Below are 18141 nucleotides of genomic sequence, written 5' to 3'. Positions count from 1 at the left end.
ACAGCAGCAAGCAAGCCAGCTGGTCCCTGCCATGTAACTCGGCTCTGCAGGGAGCAGAGATCTGCACTGGTGGTCTCCTTCGCAATGTGGGGCTACGCAGAACGGGCAGCAGCGGTGTTGAGGAGATCCCTGTGCGGATCTGCTCCCTGCACTGCACTGCCACGTGACCTGGCTCCGCAGGGAGCAGAGATCCATGCCAGGATCTCCTCACTGCCTCTGCCTACCCTGCACTGACCCAGATCTCTGCTCCCTGCGGAGCCAGGTTGCACAGCAGGGACCAGCACTGCCCTGCTGTGCAACCTGGCTCTGCAGGGAGCTCTGGGGTCTGCTCACCACTGCTGCCCACCCTGCGCTGCCCCGTAACTTCTCAAATTTTCATTTACAGAATTTAAATGAAAAAGCATATAATACAGAAAAAGCATAAAGAGAAAACATAGCATTAGACTATCAAGACATTTGTGATGTAAGCATTACAGGCATAAATAAAAAAGGATGCAAAAGGGACAGTGCTGAGCCTTGAAGGTGAACGCAAGAATTAATTTAGGACATGTACAGTTGTCCACGTGAGAGTGCAAACCCAAGGACTTTTAATTATAGGGTCATAAAGAGATGGGCAGTTAACAGTTATATTGTAGAGGAAGAAAAGATAAGAATTGTTACCAGCATGAAAAGGTGGGAAGATGGAGGGATTTATATAATGTAATATTGAGACTGTAAGCTTGGGTGAACAGGGAAATTATCCACATCTCTGAAGAGAAGAGGTAAAGGAGAAGATTTGTTAGGAAAAGTTTTGAGGTTCACTTCGTGGATTCTGATGGGGAAACAACATCAGTAAAGCTTTCTGCATATAAAGACATCACTCAGTATTGCATAAATATAATGTAAATACATTCTAATAACTGATGGGAAGGTGGTTGTTCTTAAACAGTTTTATTTATATCATGTTGAGGGCCAAATAGTGACCGCTAAGTCATGTCTTGCTTTTTTTAATAAGAGGAGCAGGGTGAAAAGGGGCTGCTTGCTTGTGAGAACCTATCTGCAACAGAATTTCTTTTGAGGCTCAGAGAAAAAATATCCTGTAGATTTATTAGCTTTTAAAAGAATGCAGCATGAATACTCAATAAGGCTGGGCCGCTTCCGTGGTCTGGTATGGTTGAAGATTTCAGTTGTTGATCCTGTCCTTTCCCAGATCTTTTTCAGGAGTCTATTTGTACTACTAGTGCTAGCCAGTACCTGTGCCTGAGGTTTCTGTGCTGGACCTGTATGCAGAGAGCTAAAGAGGACTACTTTTCTGCATCATACCAAGCAGAGTCTTAACTTATTATATACAAATTAACGTTTGCGTTTATTATAAAGTAGTTTATAATATAGTGTTACAACAAACTGTGTTTACAGGGTTTGCCATTGACATCAGATATAAAGGACATTGACAGCTTGATGCAACTTTCAGGCAGAATTGAATGTGAAAGCCCAAATCGCCATCTCTATGATTTTGTTGGAAATATCAGACTAGATGGGCATGGGTATGTAAAACTAAGGAGAAACCATCTCAATGCATTTTAAAATCCATTGTTAACTTCTTGAACTGTGGTATGAATAACTTGCTCTTTACTCAGCTAATATGGTTTCTTTTAGAGCTAAACTTCTATATTGTTTTATTTTGATACCAAGAACTCTACCTTGTATGGAAAATGACTTTCACATACTAATAATTATAAAAATACATGGAAGTGCCAGTTATAAATTCCAAAGATCTTTTTGGAAATTTGTCACATATCCTATGAATCTGTCTCTCAGCTCTTTATGTAGCCAGTCTTTGTCCTACAAAGAGGACACTTAGGTTTTGTCTAGAATACACCATGTGCCTTATTCTGTACATCCCAGTTCTCTCTTGAACTTGACATTGATATGTTAAGTCAAATTGAATTTGAGTGATCTACTTATGACTGCCAGTCTGATATCTCATTTTCCTGAGATCATATTTCTGTAAACAGAAATTACCTTAAGGGGGATTTTCAACGTACAGATTTTCAGTTACTTCATAGGAGTTTTTAAAATATACCCCAATACTCCATACCAAGGATATTTTGTAGAACCAAATATGATCCATCAGTTCTAGAAAATCAGTTGTTGGATCCAAAAGATTTTAATTTTACATTTACCAGAACTTATTTTATATTTTGTTTCCATTTCCTTAGTATTGGGTTTGAGTTATTGTATTACCCTATACACAATCTTTTTCAAGTTTGTGTTTAGTACTATAATGTGTTTCTTTAGAAAGTTTGTGTTTTTTCCCCTTGATGCCATAACAAGTTGTAACAAGTATTTGTTTATAGTCCATCTTTATTTACTGATTTCTTACAGGTGCATTTCCTGGAGTTTTCAGTTGCAAGAATGTGGATCTATTATAATTCTACTGTGCTTCTCATAAAGAAGAGAAAAACATGTACCTGTAATTCTTCTCTGAAGGTAATAATTATAATAGATCCACACATCCAAACTCTCCCTATCCAGGAAAAAATGTACCTTTGTTCTTAATTTCATTACAATTATTAAATTTTTTTAAAAAGGAATGTTGAGAGTACTATTGGCTTTTGTGCCTCTAGAGGATGTAGGAGCACACCTTCTGCTGGAAAAGCAATTCATCATCTCAGAAATTCAGGTTTGGAGGTTTGGAACGTGGTTTATGTACAGGAGGCTAGTCTCAAAAGTGTGGCTCTAATATAATATCTACCTTCAGAGAACAAGAATTACAGGTAAGTAGTTATTTGTAGATCCTGACCTCATTCTCAGTCTAATTAATAAATTTGGGCTAATCTTCTTTTCCTGCAGGTAATGAAGGCAGGTCAAACTTGTCCAGTACCTGGCCTGGCTGCTCCTGCTTTCTTGCCATATTTTGCTCTTCTGACACTATAAGTAGAGTTGCATTTCAGTGTTCTTACTTTATTCAATGCAGTTCTAACTTTTCAAGCTGATTTTGGGCAACAGCAATCAAAATATTTCTTACTCCTTTTTTTTTTTTTTTCTTCCCTGCCTTGGAGACCGTAAGTTGTTTTTTTTTTTTGTTTGTTTGTTTGTTTGGTTGTTTTTTTTTTTTTAGGGAACCTTGGTCTCTAAATAGGATCTCTTAATGGTTCTTTCTGTTTTTCCCCCATACCTAGTCATAGTATCTTTGCTTACTCTATCATGAATCTTCTCCACAGAAGTTGGAGCTCTATTTTGTGGCTCCACACAAAAAAAAAAAAAAAAAGAAAAGACCACAAAGCACCCAAATCTTCCTTAGCTTTCATGAGCTGTTGGTCTTCCCAACAAGGGTAACTCTGAAGTGTGAACACTCCTACGTAGTGAAAAGTGGTAGACACTGAGACAAGAAAAACATGGTAGACACCAAGGCCCCCTCTACAGATTACATGTATTATGCAATTGATTGCACAATTAATTTAGACTGGCTACACATGCAGATTAACTATAAAGCCTTAAAACGGTCCAAATAGCTATAAATTTATTGCTGGAAAATGTATAAAAACTTTATGCTGGTTTCTATCCATCTTTAATTTGCATTTATAGCCTGTGCCCTGCAGCTGGGAGACCTGCAGCTTCTGGGATGCATTGGGTGCCCTCATGGCTGGAAGCCCCATCAGCTGAGAGGGCTCCCAGCTACAGGAACTTATTTCTTGCTAGTGCAGGGGGAGCCTGGGATCAGGCTCCCCTGTACCAGCAGTAAGGCATGATGGAATCTGATTTGCAATCCCATAGTCACACCTGCCATACACACGTGGCATGGCAGGAGACACAGTTCTGTGGATTGTGCATTAGATCTCATCCTGCCTTCACTTGCACATCTAGAGAGGGCTCATTAATCTTTTCCCAGGGAAACAGGAGGAGGGCAAAAATCTACTGTCTAAAACTAAATCATTACCAGCTCCCTATTTTCCTGATTTTGTTAAGTGTATCTCAACATAGAGAAATGCATTAGTCAGAAAGACTGGACACTCTGGATCCTAAAACTCAAGAGGTTTTCATTGTCACCCCAAATGTCAGTGGCATCACTGCCTACAGTACATGCTCAGGAGGGTCATTTCCTCTGAAATAATGCCATAGGCAGGAAGAGACTTCAAAGCTTCTTCAGCAGTCCTTATAGCTGCCAATAGTACTAGAGCCATGGAGTCCTGCTTAAACTCCAGAAACAGGAAAAAATCAAGAGTGAGAAAGAAAATGCCACCAACTACTGCATTCTTATGAAAGAATTTATGGACCTTATAAAGTTTTCAGTTAACCTCTGCTGTTGACTTAAGCGGACAAGTCCTACATCTGGCCTAAGATAGATAAAATGGGTAAATATGTGAAACAAATTCTATATGGCTCAATTTTTTCGTGAAAGCTGAATTGGGAAGAAAGTTGATGGGGTTATAAGAGTTATGCCCCCTCTACATGTTACAGGTATTGCATAATTAACTGGTTAATTGTGCAGTTATTGTAAGACTAGCTACACGTGCAAAGTAGCTTTCACACAGTAAAAATCTCCAACCAACTGTTAAGTTACTACACATTGTCAAGGTCTAACTTTTATAGCTGGTTGCTATCAAGCTTTAATTTGAATGTGTAGCAGGGTCTCTCCCCTGTAGCTGGGAGCCCTGCCAGCTGACAAGGATGGGAACCAGCTGTGCACCTTGGCTGTTTTGAAACCCCTGAACCCTGGGGATTGTGGTTGCTGTGATTCCCTAAGGCTTGAGGGTGCATGCAACCCCCAGCCCACTGAGCACCCTGCAACTGAGCTCCATCAGTACAGTCCTGACTATACCTGATGTGCAATCCCACAGTCATGCATCCTGCCATACCATACATGCGTAGCATCAAGCACAATTGTGTGGATCACGAATTAGATCCATTCACGCCTTAACCTACATGTATAGAGGGGGGCCTTAATAAATGCAAACTAAGGTGCGTGCTTCCAGTCTAATGAAATCCAAAATGTTCTACAGGTCGTCACACAAGCACAGATTTTTTTCTTTCATTCCTACCTAGAGCAAAAAGAAAAGGAGCCACCTTCTCTCCCTATTGGTCTAAAGCACTGGAGGAACATTTAACACATCTGAATCTTTCTTTGATCCAAATAAAGAAAGGAGCATGGCCATGTCCAGAAATAGAAACCTGATATATCATTTCTCAATGTGTTGCGTAACTACAAATGATAATGTAGTGCAGCTGTCACTGGAACTCGGAGATCCTTGACATGCCTTCTTTGTACCCTCTTCCATTTTCAGGACAGGTGAGAAATATCAAATCCTGAAGGGATGTGCCCTCTAGACCTAGTAGCGATTAAACTTCTTGTATAAAGATGCTTAGGATTCTGTTTCATACTCTTCATTGTTAGAAGATCAAGAAAAGAATATTTGGTCATAAAAATCCAAAGTCCAAATTCATCCATTAGGAAGACTACATTCAGGATAGATGCTCTTGCTTCCACTTTGTGACATGCTCTTCAGCAGAGCTGCATTGCTTTATCATAATGTTTTTGGCAGAAACTGAAATCCATGTTCCAATGAAGTCCCTCAGTGGGCATGTGTTTGCAGATTTACCCATGGAAAACCATACTGCGAGATAAAACTTTGCTCTTTGAACTATTTTCCATCCTCCAGTGTGTTTGCAAATGCAGAAGTCACCTTTTGGTGATTCTTTCACAATCTGGATCCTAAATGCATAGCTATGGTCACCAGCCCTACAGGATGTGGGCAGCACTTGGGCTGCCTCAGTAAAGAAAACATGGAAGCAGAGGTACACTGGAGCATCAGCTTTCTAGGAATGAGATTAAACAAGTTGACTCATTTAAGATCTAATGATCAACCAGGTTCTGTTTCAGTCTAATACAGTGAGTTTGGTATGTGTAAGTCAAGTGTTCTCTAAGAAGCTAAATAATCTCCTAGCCATGCTCTGGCCTTTCACCCCATACAAAGACTTGGACAAAATTTTTCTATGAGATGTAAGGGGATAAGTGAGGTGTGAGGAGATGAGCAAGATAAGTTGTCTAGGTCAGTCTGTCTATCCAGATAAATACATTAAGAATCAAGATACAAGCATCGATCAGGTGGCCTTCAACAAAATATAATTAAATCAAATTGCAGCATGTCTAGCATATGACCTTGCTTATGCTCCACTATATAATGTATGAAATTGAGTTTTATGCAAGATATACATGGCTTTACATGCTGCAGTTAGTTAGATGTAATTGTACTACATTTAAGGCTGCTTTATCAGTGTTTGTATCTTGATCCTTAATATGCTTCTAAAATCTGCTTCACAGTGTTTTAAGGTCTCACAACCCATATTTACTTATAAAAGATGGCATCTCATTTCATGTATTTCTTTATATAAGGAAATGCTTCATGATTGTAATGACATTGGTAGGAAAATTCTCCCAAATCTCTGCCTTTGGCAAACACTAATTTAACTGCATCTTCCATGAGGATTAGATTATTCAGGCTTCTCTATTGTTCACATGCAACATCACCTCTGTTTCAGACCTCATAGGTAATTGTACAAGACTTCAATTCCTGAAATGCATGACATATAGCAAACATGAGAAGTAAAAATGAAATGCATCTTGATGGAACAAATAAATTTAAGAAAACATTCCTATTCGTTCCATTTCAACCAAATACCTGGACTGAAATTGTTCAAATCTTCCATAGTTACGTGGAGCAAGGCGTACCTCATTTGAAGCATAGTCTAGAGGGAAAAACAGTTGAGTGGATCAAACCCCACTTATCATGATCTGCACTAATCTTCTAAGCATAATTCTGTTGATACAATTAACTTGTTTGTGTAATTAAAGCCTTGGTATTCATTGCCTAGGGTCAAAGTGCTTCAGGTTCTGGTTACAAGGAAATGGGTACCGTCCTTCTCTCTGTCCTTTGAATTTTTTTTCCCTATTAAAGTATTCCTTATGTGATGTCTGAATTTGAGACTTGAGGAGATGTCAGGATCCAAAATGGAAAATTGTTACCTGATGATTCCCTTACTGAGACTGACCTCCTCGGTCTGCTAAACAAAAAATGTCAATTGCAGAGACAGAGATATTATTGCAGTGTGTTTTCAGGGTCTGTGTATCATATAGAAATCAGAATATTTATCATAAACTAGTTTATAAAGAAGCTACTGTCCATTTATTATTGTCCTTTTGAGTATCTCTCTGTATAGACATTCTCAGTGTAGGTATGCTCGACACCTGACCCTTTTGACCAGAGATTTTTTTACCACAGCAGTACCAGTAGTGAGAGCCAACCCTGTCACTTGCTGCCTTTCACCTCCTTGATACTGAGGAAAATTGGACACTTTCCACTCCTCAGTTCCTTTCAATCATTTGGCTGAAAGGATCGTTCTCTTGGTTTGCACTTGTAGTCTTGTAGAAAGATATAAAAAGCTATGTTTTGTTGTCACTTTCCTTGACTTTCAAGAGATTGAAGATTTACTTTTAATACTTTGGAATGGAATAAGTGATGAAAGATAAGTTCTTTCAGATCACCATCTTGGAAGGAGAGTGTTCTTTTCAAAAGATTGCTTAGACTGAGTTCTGACCTGGGCTTTGAAAGGTCCATCCAATGCTGATGAAGATATCTGGCAGGGTTATTGAGTAAAAAAGACTTATGCCTCACAATTCTGAGGTCTCATGTTCTACAAAAAAAAAACCCTGTCTACAAATTGTAGAGACCAAGGCACTGGACCTTCAAGCTAAGAGTCCTTCTAGTATGTTAAGTACTGATGGAGACCTGTGCACTTATGTTCAGCCCTCCAGCTCCCAGCTACAAATGCTCGCATCCCACTAAGAGATATATGTGGTGACTCATGGAGTAGTGAATCTCAAAGCTTTGACAGTGTCAGCTTCCAGAAATCAAACTGGTTCTACACCAGTTAGAATGGCTGAAGTGTTGAGAAGCGCAAGTACTTTATTTCTAACGTGGAGGTGTCTGCCTCTTGAGTTGTACAAGAACCTTTGTCATGGCGTTGTCCTCAGCTGACGTCTGCATCAGCACTGGTACTGATAAGCCTTGTTCCCCACTTGGAACCACTACCTCTGATAGCGTCTCAGCAGCCTGTCTATCTGGCACAAATCTTGGCACCATGCTTGGTTCTTATGACCTTTTCATTGAAGAACTTTGTCGCTGCCTTTCCACCCTTTGGGTTCTGAGTCTGGTATCAGTTATGATTTGGACCCTATTTTCATACCCATGCTGACTGCTGCTTCTCACTCTCCTAGGAGATCCTCTTGTTAGGTGCAATAGCAGGCATTTCAGCACTGTCCCTAACCGTAATAGTTTCAGAGGTCTCTGCTTCCTTTCCTGTCCCCTCTTGTTTTGGAATCTTCAGCAATCTGTAGATTACAGATGCCAGTTGCTGAATCGGCTTCCCACTTATTTGCTTCCTCCTCTTCATAATCCCCTGGGCAAGCCTGTTTCTCCAGCACCACTGTCTGGACCAGGTAGCTCAAAGGAGCTGTTTTCCTTTCCTAGAATTCTTGCTTCACACCTTGCTTTGATCAAGACAGTTGAAGGATTTGGGGACTTATGACCAATTGCCACAAGATTTACCATTGTCACTGTTTATTTGCACCCTCTTCCCCTTCCCCCTGCTCTGCCCCTTCTCCTTGCACACTTTTGGTAGAGCATTCTTCACCAGTCCAGGTCCTTGAAGATAGTGCTACATATTAGTGATGCAATTCTTGATCCAGTGAGAACTGTAGGGTTCATACTTGATTCAGCCCTACCAATGAATAAGTGGACATCTTTGGGTGCCTAAGGACAAGGGACAGAGACATAGACCTTTATATCTGAAAGGCATGTTCATCTTCTATTCTTCAGTTTTTGGTTTGACATTTATCTTTCTTGCCCTTAGTTTTGGAAGGATAAATCACAAAGTCAGCATTACAGATGTCTCCAGATGCTGCAGACATAGTTACCCAGTCTATAACCACTGCTGTTGTGATGAAGACATCTTGCTCCTGAGAATCTAGCCTCTAAAGAGAATTTCAGAGTTCTTTTGAAACCTTACCCTTTGAAGGAAGTGAGCTCTTTAGCTCAAATATTTGCTGAGACCTTCCATTCACTGAGACGTGTAAAAGTAGCCCTCCAGTCCCTGGAGGTATATGCCACCGTGTTTAAGAGCAGAACACGGTATTGTCAGCACCCCCAGGAACAGGTAAATAAGTAAAAGTTCTGTTAACTGGCATTTTACAAGGTAGCACGCTCAATTAACCGGCATGCCAGCTTGTAAGATAGTGAAACTGGAAGTGCCCACAGTGGGACGCCCCAGACGCGGTGGGAGAAGTGGTGGCCCAGGCCGCTTGATTAACCAGCATATTTTATTATCCAGCATCCCCCATTCCCGGGGGATGCCAGATAACAGAACTCTTACTGTATTCCTGACCTGCAGATATGCCTTTGCATCTCATTTCGTTCCCCACTGCAGATTTGTTTTTACTAGGCAGAGGGTGCATTTACATGCACAATTAACACGTAGCAATAAACTCTAGTATAGCTTGTGCTGGAGTTTATTGCTCCCAGGCCCAGCATTTACACGTGTGCCCAGGACCACAGCACATTGAGCCAGGGAGGAGCAGCCCCAGCTGACGGGGGGGCCCAGGGGTCAGCCAGCCAGCCCAGGGCTGCTGACTCAGCTCAGTGTGCCACAGAGGTGCTGGCTAGGGCACAAGAGTGCCACAGTGGAGGACTAGCTGGTGGGCAGCCCCTGCATTGTAGCACTCTTGTGCCCCAGCCAGCCCTGGTCACCATCTCCACATTTCAACACATGTATCTGTTCCACCATAGCATAGTACTTGTCCCGGACAGTACTATCCTACAGCGGAGTTAATTAATTTACTACACCCAAATACAGGAACACATGTAGACAGTGATGCTTTGCTTCAAAGCTAATTAGTCAGCTCCACTGTAACATGCATATGTAAATTCACCCAGAATGTTTTGCTCCAGTCAAGAGTACATGCAGCTCTTATGCTGTTTCCCTACTGTCCGAAAATATCTCTCTTGTGTTTGGATCAGAAATACTTGAAGCCATTAGGTCAAAAAGGTAATGAGGAACAGCTATGTCTTTCTGAGTTTGTCTCATTACTGCCAGCGAAGTATCCTCTCTGTAATGAGCCAAGGTCCAGCTGGAGCAGATTTTGTTCCAGGCCCCAGCTGAAGGTAGTCCGGCTGAGTCATTCCTCAGGAAGAGGCCCCATCCGCACTGGCCTATACAAGTTGAAACCAGATAGCAGGAGACTGTCTTGGCAAAAGACCACCCTGCTATGCCTCTGACCTCCTTGGAACTCCTAAACATGAGTCTGTGCTCTGAACCTCTGGCCTGGACCCTCCTGAATGCCCCTGTTTCTGTTGTGGGCCTCCTGGGCTGGATTAACCTTTTCCCCTGACCTTGACCTTGTCTTGACCTTTGTCTTGCTATCCTGAATTTGACTTTATCTTGGCTTCCACGCTGGTAAACCTGTGACCTATTGTAATCTCATTGGACTGACCACTACACCTCCAGTCAACTCTTACACTCCCCATTCCTTTTTAAGGATTCCTCTCATGAGAGATTAGTTCAGTGGAAGACTCATACTCTCCTGGCCCTGCAAACAATAAAGGAAATTCCTCCATATCACAGGAGGAAGGAGTATTACAATGGTGGTTTTCTTGTTCCAAAAAAGGAAGGGAGGATGGTTTTCCATCTTGGACCTACAAAAACTGAACATGTTAATTGGCAAGCTCAGGTTCAGGAGGGCCACTGAAGCATCTATTATTCCATCAGTGAAACAGAAGGATTAGCTCTTGACTTTACAGAGGTCGTATTTCCCTAAGACTCTCACAGACAACACCTTCTTTTCCAAGAGGGACAGGACCACTATCAGTACATAAACGTCCTTTCATTTGGACCTCTTCACTTTTCCTTATCAACGTTTTCTTAGTAGTAGCTGCACATCTCAAAAACAGGAAATCCCAAAAACAGGAAATCCCAGTATGTCCTTATCTATCGAGTTTTGAAAGGAGCTCATCCAGCTGGTTGGGAATTGCCCCTGGCAGATGTGAGAAATTCTCAACAGTACCTCATTGACCATAAAGAGAAAAAAATACTCTAGATAATATGATATGGCATATCATGCTTCACCTCTGAGTCACATAGGCCTAGTTTTAGTCAGTGTATCTTCCAAACGTGTTCTCTAAGCATAATGATAATAATCCCAAATGTTGTCTTCCCTCACTTGATGGGAGGATTTAATGTGGGCAAAGGTGCTTCCTGCCTACCTTCCTTCCTGTGTCAGTAGTAACAGGTGCTTCTCTTCTAGGATGGGAGATGCATACACCTCATCTCTTGTCATAGGCATCAAACATAAATGTCCAGTTTTCTCATTGGCAGCCACTACTCCAAGAAGGGAGCAGGATTTGATTAAGCACACTGCACCTTTATGTGAGATTCTGTATTTTCTGTCCACACTTGTCCATAGGTAGTGCTGGAGCAAACCCTTTGTGTACTGCTAAAACAGGTTTCTGGTCAGAGGCTAAGGAACTGAGAATACCCACAGTGAAAATGTGTATGTGGACAATATACATCAAAGAACTCTATTTAATAGTAAACAGTTTCTTTTTGTATGCAATTATCTTAAAGGTGTAGAATCTCAGAGCTTTAATGTAAAGTCTGAGCTACAAATAATAATTGCAGATAGATTAAGAGATTAGGGGAGATATTAGTCACAGAAAAAAAGTCATCAGGTAACAAATTTACCTATTTTGCTAGGACTTTGGAATACATTTTGTCTACCAGTCATTTAAAATCTCAAATATAAATTGGCATGACAAACGAAAAAGTCTGTATATTTCTAACGTTCTTACTCCTTGTTCCATTGTGAAGAATTTTGCTCGTTTGAAGTATGCACTTTGAAGAATGTAGATAAATTTGTGGGTTTTTTTCAGTAAAAATACAGATATAAAAATAATTTATAATAAGTTTCAAACACATTTGTATTTAAATGTTTATTTTCTGATGTACAGCTGGTGAAGTTGCCTAAGATATAATAGTACAAATAAAATTATTAGAACAATATTAAGAACTAATTTGGAAAATTAAATTTTGTAAGAGTAGACGGCTATCAATTTACAAATAAACATGACTTCCCTGGTAATATTTCTTGAAATACTATAATAAAATTACTTTAGTTAACAAGAAAAATGTATAATATCAATTATTACTTTCTATTTTTCTCTTATGTAACCATATATTTGTAATGCTTATGGCACAGGTATGACTAGTATTTTTTTGTGAATTGGGTGACCAGCTGGAGACACTTTAAAGGGGGCAGAGTTTTTTTTTCAGAGCACCTGGCTAATGAGAATCAGACACCTTCAGGCACCTAAAATTGCTAGTTACACTTGAAATTTTGATTTGACTTGTGCATTTTGGTTCTTACTAGTTTCCAGTTGCATTTTTTCTTTGTTAGGAAATTAATTGTTTTATACTGAAAAAATGTAAAATTGCTTCCTTTTAGTACGGTTCCACTGGGATCTGATCAAATTCTTCTACGGGGAGCTCAGTTAAGAAATACACAGTGGGTTCATGGAATAGTTGTATATACCGGACACGATACAAAACTTATGCAGGTTTGTATAGATAGTTTGTAAATTCTCTATTTTGTCAATTTTGATACCACTGTTTGGTTAAAATATTTTAAGTAAAAGTGTTGGCTCTTGGAATAATAAAATACAGTCTGCCTGTGATAGAGCAGGTCTTGTCTGAGTTAAGGTCAGTAAAAGTTCAAGATATACTTCTTTTGTGGTACTTAGTACATGTAAGCTTTTTCAGTAGTAGGCATGTTTTTTTTTCCTGTAACTTACATTGGAAGAAATATTTCTCAATAACCTAAATCAGTATTGCTTTGCCCATTCAACCTTTGTATGATTTTCATGATTATTTTTTTTAAACTGTCCCATTGCGGAGCTTTCCTCAGAGCACAAAGGTAAGTATTCTTTTACGAACAGTGTACAATTTAATTCATGTGAAAAGTACACCAGGAGAATGTCAAAACGCCAAATATCAGGACTTTTTTTTGTTTTTATTTAATTCACTTTCTAATTTGTACAGCTTAGTCATGTGAAATAGATTATCCTATCTTTGTTCTATTAACAAGGTTCTCTGTAGTTTGGGCTTTTTGGCTGCTTGCAGATGCTTAAAAAAACAAACAAACATTTAATTAATTTAAAAAACCACGCTTTACCAGAAGATGCAGTATGTTACTTCAACCCAGCTCCACAGCACCTGTATAAATTGGACACTTCAGTGGGGCTCTTTGGTACTTTGATCTAATAGCTGAGTTGATCAGCTATTAGATAAAAGCACCAGAAAAGCCCCACTAAAGTGCCCAATTTATAAAGATGTTAAGCAAGCTGGGTCCTCTTCTGAGCTTGACACAGGAGCGCACAAAGTTTAAAGCACTTTTTTTTGTTTTTTAACATCTGCAAAAAGCCCTTGATGTTAAATTTTATTACTAGCTGTTGTCGTTGTTCTCTGGGATCAAGTATGAATTACTTTGGTACAAGTTAAAACTTGGTGTGTTTTTAAATCTTTTTAATGAAACAGACATTTATGCAGTCTATTATAATATTATGAGGTTGGGACAAAGTTATAGAAAAGGTATGTTAAAATGGTATTTTATTAGGTACAATAATACAATATTACAGAGCTGCATATATATCTCTTTCTATGTTTATTATCCATTGTTTTGTTATCTTTTTGCAGAATTCAACAAGCCCACCTCTTAAACTATCCAACGTGGAACGAATTACAAACATTCAGATCTTGATTTTGTTCTGTATCCTTCTTGCCATGTCTTTGATTTGTTCCATTGGTTCATCTGTATGGAATCGAAGGCATACTGAAAGAGACTGGTATATCAGTCTAAACTGTAAGCATTAAAATAATTGTATTAAATATTTTGTTGTTCCGATGGTACTTAAGTTTCATACTTGGCAAATAAAACTGTTAAGCATTCTTCTGTTAAGTATATTTAAATATTGAATTTACACAACATTGTGTATATGTTTGTATATAGAGCAAAGCTAGCATACTATACCATCATATTACTAAGTTCAGTGAGTGGTGAATTAATTTAAGGAACAAAAGTTTGTCATTTCTCTCTCCCATCTTTGAGCTCCATAAGGGAGCAGTGTTCATGCTTTCTGTCACCTCCTTCCTTAGCTCAACAACCTCTCTGTAGGAATCATCAGACATAAACCACTCCTTCTGAAGATTTCCTAGGCACTCGTATCACATTCCATGCAACTGGTACTGACCAGTTTTGTTTGTGATAAATTCTTCCTGTTCCTTGATCTCCATTATCCCAATATATAAAATTGTGGCTTTAAGTTACTTCTATCAAAAGATTTTACCCATATCTCAGCCTTTAGTTGTTTACTCTTCACCAAGTGGAAAACAGAGAGCACTGTCCTATAGGTTGCTGTGAGAGAAGAAAGATATAGTCTTAAAGGGGCCCTTATGATTAGGGACCTGCTGAATCTGGGGCAACTGCCCTCCTGATTTCACAGGCAGAATGCAGCCATTTTGCAGGTGGAACATGGTGGGGCCCCCCATGCCTCTATTTGGCTGAGGGGCCCTGCTGTTCACCATTGATTGACTGGAAGGGCTGCCTGTCATGGGACCCCACCCTTTGCCACTGATTGGTGGAGAAGGACAGGGATCACATGACAAGCAGCCCTTGCTACCAATCAGCAGTCAAGCATGGGGGTGGCAGCCATCTTGCCAGCAGCCATTTGAGTGGGCAGACCCTCCTCACCTTTCCCAGCAGCTGGTTGCTGCAGTGTCCTGAGGACTGCCAAGTTTTTTTTTATCAGTAACTTGGGGGCGAGGGGGGGTCACAGAATTCGGAGGTGCTGCTCAATTTCATGGACAATGCTGAATTTCACAACATCCACAAAATCCTTTTGGTTTTGGGTAGGTCCCTACTTACGACCAGCGATCTTGGTTTTCCCTGATTAAAAAATTGCAGACTCTCTGATTTAAAAATCCCAAAATCTGTGATTTAAAATGAAAGGCCCCCAGAGCCCCTTGGCCCTGCTTGTGCCCCTCCCATCCCTCCACACAGCCCCACTGGCCCTGCTCAGATCCCTCACCTCGCCAACCACAGCCCCTGTCCCCCAGCTTCCATGGCTTTGAATCCAGGAACCCGGGTCTGCAGCCCTCTGCCCCCAGCAGGAGGTGGCAGCTGCTGCAGCGGAGTGGAGCCCAGCTCCCCGCTACTGCCTGCCTGCTGGGGGCTTGGGCGGGGGGTTGGCTCCCTGCCACTGCACACACTCCTGGAAGGCAGGGGCGACCACTGTCCCCCAGATCTGTGCATGGGGTGGGGGCAGCTTCGCACTGCCCACTGTGGGCTCAGGCTCCCACCCTGCTGCTGTCACTCGGGGCCTCTGCAGCCTGGTGGGTGCAACCCAGTGCTGCAGGGCAGAGCGGGGCCATGCAGGAAAGCTGCTCGCTGCTGTTTGGTCTGCGCTGCCCTAGTGATGCGTCACTTGCTTGCAGGGCACAACCCTGTGCCACTGCCCTTACTGCAGCTCTATGTGCAGGGGATGCCTTGCTAGGGCAGTGTGGAGTTCACTTTGGGAAGCAGGTTTCCAGCACAGCCCCATGCTGTCTTGCAGCGCTGGGTTGCAGCTGCTGGGCTGTAGAGGCTCCAGGGGAGGGCAGCAGGGCAGGGAGCCCAAGTCCACAGTGGGCAGTGTGCACCCACCCCCATCAGCGCACAGATCTGGGGGGCACAAGTACCCTCTGCCCCACCCCAGGAGTGCACGCAGCGGCGGGAAGCTGGCCCTGCCCCCTTAAGCCAGCTGTGGCCCTGTCCCACTTCGTGGCGGGGCCCTGTGACTGCACATTGTGGCCTAGAATCCCAAGTTTCATGTACCGCCTGGCTGGGCAGCAGCCCCAGCCCTGCCCAACTCCCTTTCGGGGGGGGGGGGGGGATCTCAATTTCCCCCCACCCTGCCACTTACCTGCCAGAGCTGCTCTCCAGGCTGCCTGGAGCAAAATTCTGTTTTTTTAAATAAAAACAATTTTAAAAGCTCAATTCTAATAATTTTAACTAATTGTTGGAACTCCAAAAAAGAAAAGTAGTGTAAAAGTGTGCTATTAGTTATATTTTACATCAGTATTTTCTTTCCAGAATTTAGAGTGCATCATGTAATTGGTAGAACTAGTGATGGGTGACAGTCAAAGTTTGGACAAGTATTCAGTTAGGAATCAGCTGTGATGCGTTTAAAAAAAAAAAAAAAAGGTGGGGGGTGTATATAATGTTTGTGATATTTTGGTAAAATTTTACTTTGCCTTTTGCAAATATCATAAAGATACTATGCTATTTTGCTGCTTTTTTTTCAAAGTACTAAAAGAACTAAGATATGTAGAAATAGAAAACCTCTCCCACAAGTCCCACTTCAAAAAAATTCTTCAGTTTCAAAAGTTTATATTCAGAGTAAATGTACAATTAGTTTTTATTTCACATCCCTACAAAGAACATGCTACATTGGAAGAATAAAAATTCTCATGTTTTAAAAGCTGAAAAACAGAATTATTGTTTACATTAGATCCTGGGATCCTTGCTTCCTGAATGGCCTTAAAATATAATATGGGAAGCAGTATGAGTGTAACTTCTCAAATTTCCTAGAGAAGTTTTACTTTAAGTCGATCAGTGTTTTGCAGATCAGTGTAAATTGTTACCTGTTGATTACCTAACTACAAATGTGCTTGCTATTAAATATATATGTATTATTTCTTATTTTTAACAGATGGTGGCGCTAACAATTTTGGACTGAATTTCTTGACCTTTATTATTCTCTTCAATAATCTCATTCCAATCAGCTTATTGGTTACACTGGAAGTTGTTAAATTTATCCAGGCATATTTCATAAATTGGGTAAATATGATACTTAAAGGGCAGTGATATATTTGACACTTGATCTTTTTAATAAAAAGTTGCTTTAATATTAATATTCTTGTTTTAGTCTTTTAATAATCACTTCACCTCTTTTTACGTATGCAGTATTAATCATGGAATCATTGAAACCTCAGACAGCGATGCTGTTTATAACATATAGTATGCTTGTGTAATTTTTAAAAGTTCCAAGTAACAGGATTTTATTCAGGTGCCTTTGTTCAAATTGTTTCAAAATATAGTATATAGAGCTTTGTCAAGGAAGTAGTTTAAATGTTCTCGCATTTCATTTATTTGCTTCTAATTATAACTCTTGTGCCACCTTAAAACATCTGTCTTCTGATGTTTGTTTCCTTCAACTATGCATAGACCAGGGGTGTCAAAGATATGGCCCACAGAGCCCTATCATCTGGCCCCCAGTGTCTCCCATGGTATTGGAGTCAACATACAGGAAGCATGCAGAGCATGCTGGATGGCCCCATGTGCTGCATGCGGCACCCACTCCAGCTCATGTCTTAGAGCGGTGGAGCAGTTACCATGTGCAGCACAGCCCTGGAGTGGCTGAAGAAAGACCATGCCACATGCAGCACCCAGTCTGGCTGCTCCACCCCACACATGTGCAGAGCTGGTCTTTGTGCCCAGTTTGACCTGTGGACCAATCCTGCACTACTTATCCAGCTCCTGGCCAAATGAGTTTGACATCCCTGGTATGAACCATTAGAGCTCCCTTTTAGTCATCTCTTAGCAGAGATACAGGTCTCTTTTGCTTTTCTACTTCATTTTATGTTGGTGATTATATAATCCAAATACATGCATACAGCAGTGTCTGCAATTTGCATATTGGTTTACAAAATAGATTTGCCTTTTTCTAACTCAAATATTACATATCTATTCACTGCTGTCATGGTAGTGCCCAAAGGTTATAGGCATTGAAACACAATATAGGACACAGTTCCTCTTTGAGTATTTTTTACAATCTGAAAGAAAAAAAAACCAGAAAAGAGAACCTGGAAGAAAAGGATATAAGATTCAAGGAATTGTTTAGTGTTGATAGGCATGTACAAAAGAATTGCTAACACAAGCATTAGAAATGCACAGTTATAGAACTGAAACAAATTTATGCTGCCCTGTAGTGAGTGACACCAGGAGAAGAAAGGAAAAAA

The 18141-nt window shown here is 40.7% G+C and overlaps 1 protein-coding gene across 5 annotated transcripts in view; it reads left to right on the top strand.

Moving 5' to 3' along the window:
- The window catches only part of ATP8A1 (ATPase phospholipid transporting 8A1), a 187471-nt gene that overhangs the window by 56462 nt on the left and 112868 nt on the right, over positions 1-18141 (top strand). For all 5 annotated transcript variants that reach the window (XM_019481062.2, XM_006278342.4, XM_014594927.3 and 2 more), the window contains 4 exons: positions 1396-1523; positions 12533-12644; positions 13780-13945; positions 16833-16960. In XM_019481062.2, the coding sequence (XP_019336607.1) occupies positions 1396-1523; positions 12533-12644; positions 13780-13945; positions 16833-16960 (534 nt within the window). The remainder of the gene's footprint in view (positions 1-1395; positions 1524-12532; positions 12645-13779; positions 13946-16832; positions 16961-18141) is intronic.

Source organism: Alligator mississippiensis, chromosome 2 (assembly GCF_030867095.1).
Source record: "Alligator mississippiensis isolate rAllMis1 chromosome 2, rAllMis1, whole genome shotgun sequence".
NCBI lineage: Eukaryota > Metazoa > Chordata > Crocodylia > Alligatoridae > Alligator > Alligator mississippiensis.
Note: the sequence above shows the minus strand (reverse complement) of the source record. Positions and strands in the feature narration are given on the sequence as shown.